At 51.8% G+C, this 9,834-nt stretch overlaps 1 protein-coding gene across 1 annotated transcript; it reads right to left on the reverse strand.

Annotated features, from left to right (window-relative positions):
- Window positions 1-488: 488 nt before the first annotated feature.
- Window positions 489-9,168, reverse strand: LOC135995001 (thyrotropin-releasing hormone receptor-like). Its single transcript, XM_065645966.1, has 2 exons — window positions 8,383-9,168; window positions 489-878 (listed from the first exon to the last, which is right to left on the reverse strand). Exons 1-2 carry the CDS (start codon window positions 9,166-9,168, stop codon window positions 492-494), a joined length of 1,173 nt encoding a protein of 390 aa, XP_065502038.1. The 3' UTR covers window positions 489-491.
- Window positions 9,169-9,834: the final 666 nt, after the last annotated feature.

Here is a 9,834-nt window from a genome sequence, read left to right on the forward strand (position 1 = left end):
CCTGCCGGGACCCAGCCAGCAGGACCCTGGGGTCATTTGCAGACCCCCCGGCACGATGCCGGGGTCAAGCCGGGACCCACCCCCCGGGAACTGCTGGCATGATCCTGGGCTCATGCCAAGTCCCCCACGTGTGATGCCAGGGTCTACACCGGGACCCCACCAGGACTCTGCCGGCATGACCGGGGGTCAAGCCCAGGCCCCCTCCAGCGTGATGCTGGGGTCAACCTGGGGACAGCCCCGGGAACTGCCAGCATGCTGTATTTAACTACAGATTCTTTAAACATGCTAAACAGTGACCTGTGCCTAACACTTCACCTGGCAAGAATAAGCTAGCGTTAAGGAAAAGCAAATTAATTTGCCTCTAAGAGCCTGTTTTGTTAAATGCCCAGGAGATGTATTAAATTAAGCTTGCTGTGATGCCAAAGCAATTTCTGTTGGCACTTTCCCAACACAATGCATACAGCCACACAGCTCCTGCTGCCTGTGTTGTCTCAGGGTCCCAGGATTTCTTTGACAGGCTTGTTCTTCTTTGCAGGGAGACTGTTGAGATCTTCTTGTTCAGTGATGTGAGTGGAGCTGTCATGAGAATAGTCCTTCATAACGCTGTAGTACACTGGGGCGGTGCACGGCACGGGGTTCTCGGCACTCTTCTCTTGGCACTTGTATAACTTCCTAAAGGCAGCCCTGAACTTCTGGGACATGAGGTTGTAGATGATGGGGTTGATGGCGCTGTTCAGGTAGATACACATGCGGCAGAAGAGAAGGAACCAGATGTTCAGGTACGGAGGGTCCATGAAGGAGTTCACCACCACCAGTGTGCGATAAGGCATCCACAGAAGGGCGAAGAGGACCACCACGACAGCCAGCATTTTGGTCACCTTGCCAGTGGGGATATGCAAAAAGAGAAATAGTCAAGTGATACTAAATTGCCAGCAGAGCTTTCCCACCTGGAAAAATTATGCAGACAACTAATTCAGTCTACAAATTGCTTATATCTCTCTCTTTAAGTATTTAAAATAGGCACACAAACCTATTCCTCTCTGAATCCATTTTGTTCATGGAACAGTCTTGCATAAATAAACCCCTTAAATGACAGATTTTTTTTTACCTACCTTTGAAAAGCCCTTAAAGCTCTTCAAGGCAGGCATCCATCAGCCTGGAAATGGGCTGGGATAATAACAGGAATTTCTGTATGACAAAGCAAATTTGAAAATTGCACATAACAATAAATCAGAGGGGAAAATAACTTGTGCAAAAGTGGGGTCCTAATTTTTGGAGGTGCCATGGGGTATATCTCAACTCGCTGCCTACATCAACTCTGGCTTCCTACACCAGCTGTACTGTTCCCAGGAATAGGTTCCCAGTACAGAGCAGCACTGGGAGCAGAGAAGGCTGCCTGGGATCTTACACAAATTCTTACTTGTACTGATATGGGAGTTACTTAGCTAATTGGTATGGGTTATTTTAATTTGCAGCATACTAAGGAAGTACTACATTAACATATTAGGAACAAGAAGATATTGAGAATTCAGAAGTGAGCAGTAATTGCCCTTAGCTCGAGTCAAGCTTGTTTAAGAAAATAGGGTTTTGTACTGAAACTCCAGTGATCCTAATAACAGTTATTTCTGGTAGGTGACAATCATCCTTCACCAAATACAGAATACACACGTCCCCAAGGAGGAAAGTATGAGTAAACAATGATGCCGCACACGTATTAAGGCAGTGGTATTTCAAACGTCAGAAAGGGAGTTGTGCAATGACTCCAGTTCTCGATATGGAAATAAGCACTTACATCACGTTCACAGTCTCTCAGCTTTTCTTGTAGTGTTTTGGTTTTTTGGGGTTTTTTTACTTAGTCACAAGCAACTATGCCTTCCTGTACTGCTTTGAGTAGACATCAGGGGTGGTTGGCAGTGGTGACAAAACTTTCCCTACAAGAAAGGGACTGTTGTCAAGCTGAGGCCAAAATAGAAGAGTTTTGCTGTGTGTGGTTTAACGAGAATGTGAGGAGACTTCCCAGAATAAGATCTTGCAGTGATATGGCAAATGCTGAGACTATTGCTAAGACTGCAGCATGTTTGATGCCTTTGGGGAAAGATATGAGAGATTATACAGGATGTGTCAGTAAAAAGTAGCTTCGGAGCTTTTCAGTGCCTTTTACAAGAGCTGGCTGGACACAGAAGAGCAAGAGCCATCTCACAAGCTTTTGGTTTCAAGCCACCCTAGCTAGCATGCAACTGCTGGGGTGATAATCTGGGGGTGGACAGAAGCTGCTCGGCGCACAGTTGACCATGGCCAAAATCTCTACGTACCAGCATGGTTGCAGCTGCTGCCTCCCCCAGAGGCTGGCAGGACAATCCAGGCTTGGCCACCCCTTGCCAAAGGAAGGAGCATCCTGACAGCAATGGTGACATGATATCGCTGAGGTCTGTGTTGAAAGACCTGGGAACAAAGAGCTCCCAGATACCAGATCAGCCCAGAAAGGCACAAATTTTGCTTCAACACTGTATGCCACATAAGCAGTGCATATGGATGCGCCCCATGTTCTCTACTGTTCTAAGTATTTTTATAGCAAATAGACATGGCAGTGACGGACATTCAGCCGCCCTGCTGCCTTCCACAGACACCACTTCTCAAGGCTGCGGAGAGAATTGCTTTTGCCATATTTTTGATGCATTTGAGGTTTGTTCCCCAAGAACTTGATCCATACAAAACTGTGCTAATAGATGAACCCTACAGCAAAATGCAACAAACTCCTCAGCTTAAGTGGTCCGAAGTATCATTTCAATCAGAATTTAATTCCCGTCTACTAAGCAGTTTATTTCTCCTGGGAGATGAGGGCAGGTTCTGTGCTTTTCCATCCCATGCGGAGACTGAACACATCCCTGTCCTGCCTGGAAGGGTCCATGTTAAAGAATTGTCTTGCGGGTAAGGCTGGTGGAATCTTTCCCTCAACTTCAGCAGTCCTAGGCAGCAGGATTGCTGCAAAATACATCCTGGGAAAGCAAAATACAACAGCTCTGCAGGTCCTCACTGAGACACAGACACTCCTCAACACAGCAATTGTCTCTGCTCCTGAGACGCAAAGTTACTTTCTGCAGTGTTGGGGAGAATAAATACCTGAGCTTTTATATGCTTACCTCGGCTCTCTTGCAGGTGTCCCTTCTGGCCAGGAGGTTTCTGTATGGCCAAAATGTCTCCTTTAAAGCTAACGCATTAATATTGCTCAGGTGCTGCCTCCTGAGACCGAAACATCTTTGGCTTTTCAGTTGTTGTAACTCTGCCTTATTTTAGTGCTCAGGAACCCAGGATGGTTGTGAACAGTGATCTGAACTCTGCATCTGAGTGACAACACCAGGAAGAGAGTATCCTAATAAGGCTGAAACGTAGGCTCATTCTTGTCCTTTCTGAGACCGAAAGAAATGTCTGGAAAAGAACCAGTGATTCATCTCCTTTTTAGCCATAACTGCCCCTGCTTTTTGGCTGGTTTTTGTGGAAATGCCGGCAGTGTCAGCGAGCGCTTGCCCAGCTCCCGCCCCAGCCAGCTCCTAACACCTCCATGCAGACCACAGAAGACCACGAAGTGCTGTCATCCAAACATCACCGCCTGCTACATGTCCTACAGCCCTGAGAAAAAGCTGTCTTCATCCTGGGATGGGAAACCGGCTTGAAACAGCATCATGAGGATTTATTACCTCTGTTTCACTAAATGCCATCAGTGTTCCCCAAGGACGCTGCATCCGGCCCACGAGCTGGGATGGGCAGCCCTGCCCTGAGCTCACTATAAGACTGAAATTTGCCTTTTAAAGAAAACTGTCTTTACAGACCATGTTCTCCTGAGTGCAGCTTCAGCAAAGTTGTGTCGACACAGGATGTCTCCTCTCAATAAAACCTTACAGTCCCTCCCAAACTTACTCTTGTTTCTCCATTGTGGGGAAATAAATCTCGAGCACTGTCTGCATGCATGGCTGGAACCATGGCACCTCTGTGTCTTTCCTCCCTCTGTCTTGCTGAGACGAGTAACTATAACACACTTGAGGTGATCTGAACTTACTTCTGCTGCTCATGTGAAAAATGAACCTAATAAGCACTGAGGAGAGCTTCCAACATTTATCCCTAACCAGAACAGTCCTGAATAATGGCCCTCAAAAAACAGCTGCACCCAAAAAGCCAAGGCTTTGTTGTAGCCTCCAAGCATCCCTCAGGGAAGCACCAGCTCAGGGACATCAGTTTTTGCAACAGCTCTTGTACATAGTGTGTGGACACAGCAGCTGTAAAGGAACTATGGATAGAAGACAAGGGTTTGTAGGCAGAAGGGGATGTTTTACTAGAATAGTTGGTATTTAGCTGAAAACTACTTTTCAGAACATAAGCCAGTGTTGTTGCTGGATGGCCAAGGATATCCGCTGTATAGACCCCTGACTATATCCTGAGGTAGCCAAAGATAAAAGGCAGCTCATCTTCCACCTCCACAGGCCAAGCCTGGTGTAACTCCTAGAGCAAACCCCCGTGAGCATCCTTCTGGCTCCACACAAGGTGGTCTGCATCTTGCATCCCTGCACAGCCCTTCCAACCCATCTCAGCCTCCGCCCCTGTCCTGGACATCACAGACGCTTCTCCCCTGCCAGTGTCACCCCTCCGTGTCCAGGCACCATCACCCCGAGCTGCAGCATCCTTTTTTAGGGATCCCACTCCCTCTAGTGGTCCCTTTCCGGCAGGTGAAATACATGGTGGCTGGTGGTTGTATTTGTGGTGCTTTGCCTCTATAGGTGATAAACACAGTAAAACCAGTAAAACTCATGCCTTGCGTTGTCCTGCTCTGGACTTACGTGTTTTAGGGGCACCAGTGCGGGAAGAGAAGCCTCTTCATGCTCTGAAAAGAAAGCAGTGCAGCACCAGGGCTGGGAACATCCACAGCAAATCGCCCCCAGCCATCCAGGCTCTTTAGGGAGAGAAATGGGCACCTCTGGGGTAGCCCCTTTTGGACCTATCCCAGGGGACTCCGGGCACGGGGCCTGGAAGAGCCAGTTCCTCTATAAAGAGAGGCCAGAGGAGAAGCACTGATGTGGGTGTCGGGTCCCTAGTCGGAGGAACCTTCTGAACTACACACACCCAACACCCGTCCTCCACCCTGCTCTGCTCTCCTGGCTGACAGACTCTGCGAGAGCTGAACCTCCCTCACAGCACTGGTCTGTGGTGGGAAGCTGGCAGATTGTGAACCATCAGCCCAACAAACTCCAAGGTGTTTGCAGGGCTGGAGTCCCGCCTCACTGCATCGCTGGGATGCAACCTGCTGTCTGCAGGGTCTCATGAAGCTGGTTTGGACCAAACTTGTAAGCATGATTTCTAATGATGTCCTTAGTGGTTTAGTCTACATGGCAATCACATTTTAAAGAAGCAGCACCGTCAACTCAATCTTCCCCACTAGTAGCACATGCATCATTTTCACAGCCTCCTCATCACACTGTTGGTTTGGAGATCACCAGCATTTGTCATCAGAGCAATTTCCAATGCTATGTCCTCACTTCTGATGCTCACGACAAAACCCTTTACCAAAGGCCCCTATGGAAATTCCTGGTGACAATTTCAAGGGCTGTCAGCACTTCTCAGGACAGTGTGAGAGGTCGATGGCACTACCTGTCAGGCTGCCCTTTCCTTTCCACCCTGGACATGGGTGATTAATGAGCAAGGAAACCTGCTTATGAGTTCCTCAGCAAGCACCAGCTATTGCAGAACAGTGTCCAGTGGTCTGAGCTGAGATCCATCTGTGTTTCTTCTTTCCACGTGTTTCCCCCCACTTTGAGGGCAGTGATGCCATTGTTAGCAGAAAATCAGAAAGAAAACCTTTCTTCTGGTGAAAATGACACAGGACACCAATGTCCAGGTTGCTCCCTTTTAGGGCTCATACCTGCCCATTGCACAGGGGCTTTTTGCCATTGATTTCCCTGGAGATGAACCGCACCTGGAGAAGACCACTCAGGTCCCTTCTGTGCCTCTCTCCCACTTTTGTTAAAGCCAAGTTCATTTGGTATCCCATTGACTCGGGTTCGGGGCGGGGCTATAGTCCCCTTGGACTCTTCCCTGTCCCTTCACATGGGCACAAGCACCTCTGTCTCTGCCACCTATAAGCCCCACTGGCTACGGGAATGCTCTCCTCTGCACCCACTTTTAAGCCCCTTCTATGCAGCATCTCCACCTGCCAGCTCTGCTGGCATGAATGGATTCAGTTACCTTCTTTCTCACATTAAAATCCCTTTCTTAATGATCTGCCTATTGCCCAGCACTCAGCCCATGCTGACCCCTTCACGTATCAGGAGACCTCTCCTCCCTGGATGGTTGGGTTGTTGGTTTTTCCCTCATAACTGGATGCAGAATTGTGACTCACCACAGCTTCTGCTCCTCAATCCATTGCACCACCAGCAAAACCCTCCGGATGGATTTCAGGCAGTGCCCAGGCAGATGCTCTGACAGGACCTGGATTTGTTGTGCTTGAAGCTCTCCTGTTCACACTGGCCAAAACTCTTGTCAAAATAGCTGTGTGTTTTACCTGGCTTTGGTGCACAGATAACTTATTTCTGCACCGAGTGTCCAGCAGATCCCCTCAGCAATGAATCAAACAGATTGAACACCCAGATCCTGGGTTTGCCCCCTCTGATTTAATGGACAGTCATACAAATTTCCCTCTGATTATACATAAAATAAAGCAATCATGGCCTATGCCATATCCAACCTGTGAAAGATGTTTATAGAAAAACCTGGATTGCAGCCACCTCTGGGGTGCAGCACTGCACCCATCTGACAGCCACCAAGCCCTGTGTCTGCCACCGAGCCCACATGCTACCGTTGGCACACCTGGGGTTTCTTCCTCCATCACTCTCAACACAGCTTGCTTTGAAGAGCTGCTGGTGGGAAATCAGAAGGAAGCATTCAACAAACCATAGCTGGAAGCCCCAAGAAACTGCTTTAGAGTTTAAAAACTCAGTGCCGTCTTTATTCCTAATGATGCCAGCTCTGCAATGACAGGCCAACCAGGGTGTTTGCTTGCTAAGATATTTTGGGAAGTAATGACTGTCTTGAGAAAGCTCCTGATGTAACAAAAAAGAAAGCACAAGATGTTTCCAGGAGCTGGAGCGCCTGTCATCCAGCCCTATCAGGACTAGCGGCCTAAGCCACTTGTCCTAATGATGCTGGAGGATGTTGTGTGCAGCACAGCCACTCCGTGGCACAGCACTGCAGGGGGAGCACACAGCCCCTGCAGTGGCTGCTCTGGAAGGAGATGTCCATCATCCTGCACCTTTAGGTACTGCCTTGTAGCAACTAGAGATCTCACTGCCAAATCCCCTGCCCGAGACTCCCACAACAGCCAATGACCCTGAGAGAGGGGCAAGTACTTTTGCAGAAGTCAGGATTTGCTTTAAATCTTTCTCTGCTACAGCAGAAGGAAGAAAAAGCTGAACCAGGAAGACTTAGAAGTTCATGAAGAAATACACGTTCTCTGCGCTGTTTGCTTTTCCTCTGTGACTGAATTGTCCCTCCTGGGGAATGGAGCTTCCTGTGCAAGTCAGGCAACAAGATACTGAGTCGGAAAAATGAGGACTTGCAGAAAGGCTGAAGCCTGTTTCAGGCTGTCTGGAAATCAGATCCTGCTCACTCAAAATCACAACAGAACTGGTGATTTCATGGACTTAAGCCAGACTCCCAGATCAAGCCCTTTCTGTGAAATAGCCCATGCCTCTACCTATGCAAAGTTTGGAACCAGAATGGGATGGTCCCCTGCAAACAGCCAGCGAGCAGGCAAGAGCGTCCCATGTGGGACAAGAGACAGTAATTGTCTATGTGGACAGAGAAAGAGGAGGAACAAGGACAGAAGGTGGGAGGAGAAGGAGATGGGGAGCAAGTATGCAGCTGAATGACAGGAGTCACCAAGAGGCAAACATGCCACTGTGTCACCAAGGTGCCTTCCCCATCTGCAGGAACCAGAGGGCTGCAGCCAGGGCTGGGCTCAGAGAGCAGGTTATGCCAACTCTCCCCTCCCTTTGCTCCTCTAAATCCGAGGTCACCTGCCCAGGACTCTGCCTGGGAGATGAGTCCCACTGGCATAAAGTCACTCAGCAATCCCCTCCTCAGGGAGGCAATCAGTCATTAATTAGCTAGCAAACATCCCTGTACTCCTGCCTCTCCCAAGTAATGCTGGAGCCCATCTGTGCTGCCAGACCCCAGCTGGGCTTGAGGGGGACCCTCTATGCAGCAAACTGACCCACCCAACTTCCCCGACAAAGAGGAGCAAAATATCAGGGCACCCCATCCCCTGCATCAAAGCACCAAGCCCCTGACAGCGCTGCCTGCAACCCAGCGTACCCCAGCCCGGCGGGGAGCCCCTACCTGCTTGCGGGAGCCCAGGGCCCCCTTGTTGCCCCGGCAGGAGAGCTTGAGGGAGCCACCTTGGTGCGTGGAGCCCAGGTAGGATTGCTGAGGGGTGACAGGCAGAGGGCTCATGAAGAGGATGCGGGCAATGAGGCCGTACAGTACAGTTGCCAACCCCAATGGGATGATGTAGAAGACAGCAAAATCCAAGAAGTAAATGGGCATGTAAAGGCTTCTGGAGACCCGGTAGCCACAGCTGACCTGTGTCCCATCCAAGAAGGTGACCTGGGTCGTGTCCACCAGGAAGAACCACATGAGGCAATAGAGGGAGGTGAAGAGCCACAGCGAGGAGATGATGCGCTTGGCACGGGACACGGTGCACAGGAGCTGTGCTTTGATGGCATGGCAGATCGCGATGTAGCGTTCCACTGTGAAGGCGGTGATGGACCAGGCAGAGATGTTGATGCCCAAGTACTGCAAATAGGTGATGCAGAGGCAGCCAGCGTAGCCGTACACCCAAGAAGCCACCACTTCAGAGATGTTGGGCAGCCCGGCCGCCAGCAGCACGATGAGGTCGGCCACCGCCAGGCTCACCAGGTAGCAGTTGGTGGGGGTCACCATGTGCTTGGTGCGCAGCACCACCAGCACCACCATCACGTTGCCGACAATGCCCACGCCGCAGATGAGCAGCACCAGCAGGATGGTGACCACCTGCAGCTCCAGGGGCTGCCGGGGCATCCTGCCCAGGGTCTGGTTGCCGCTGCCACCCAGCGCGGCCCCCGAGCTGGCCGAGCCGTTCTCCATCGCCCCCCGAACCTTCGCCGGCGGAGCTCCGCGCACCCTGCGGCGGGGAGCGGAGGGGAGCCGGGAGCCGGAGCCGCACCGCGGCGCCCCGCTGCCCCCCGGGCCCCCTCCCCGCCCTCCCTGGCTCCTCCCTCCTCTTTTTCTCTGCGATTCACCCCCAGTCTTGCAGCTGCCCGGCTCCTCGCACCCACCTCCCCCTGCAAACTCCCCCGCCGAGCCTCCGACGGGAGGGGCGGGGAACGGCGAGGACACCCCCGCAGCCCCAGAACCACCCAGGACCTCTCAGCCCCGGGAACCACACAGAACCGCCTAGGACACCCAGAGGACACCCGGCTCCTAGGACCTCCTCCAGGCGCAGGGACCCGCGGGAGCCACCAGAACCTCCCGCGGTCCCCCAAGGCCACTCCAGCCCCGGGACCCCCGTGCGCCTCCCGCCCTCCTCCCCCCGCCTGCACCCGCCGGGTCCTAGCGCTCCGCTGAGCCGAGGAGGAGGAGGAGGAGGCGGAAGGAGCCCGAGCAGGGGGTGAGGGTGGCAGGTTGGAGACCCGCTGTCGGAGAGGCGCGGGGCTGAGAGCACCCCAGCAGTGAGCGGGTCCGCTCCGGGACCCGGGGCTGTGGGTGCCTTGTGTCCCCAGACAAGCCACTGGCTGCACTGTCCCCCCCGGG

Source organism: Caloenas nicobarica, chromosome 15, assembly GCF_036013445.1.
Source record: "Caloenas nicobarica isolate bCalNic1 chromosome 15, bCalNic1.hap1, whole genome shotgun sequence".
NCBI lineage: Eukaryota > Metazoa > Chordata > Aves > Columbiformes > Columbidae > Caloenas > Caloenas nicobarica.

What these genes read in the sequence shown, in the direction of transcription:
- LOC135995001 (XM_065645966.1), bottom strand. Translation starts at nt 9,168, where the DNA reads ATGGAGAACGGCTCGGCCAGCTCGGGGGCCGCGCTGGGTGGCAGCGGC. An exon ending in CCCTGGGCTCCCGCAAGCAG is followed by an intron (nt 879 to 8,382) that starts GTAGGGGCTCCC and finishes CCCACTGGCAAG; the next exon opens with GTGACCAAAATGCTGGCTGT.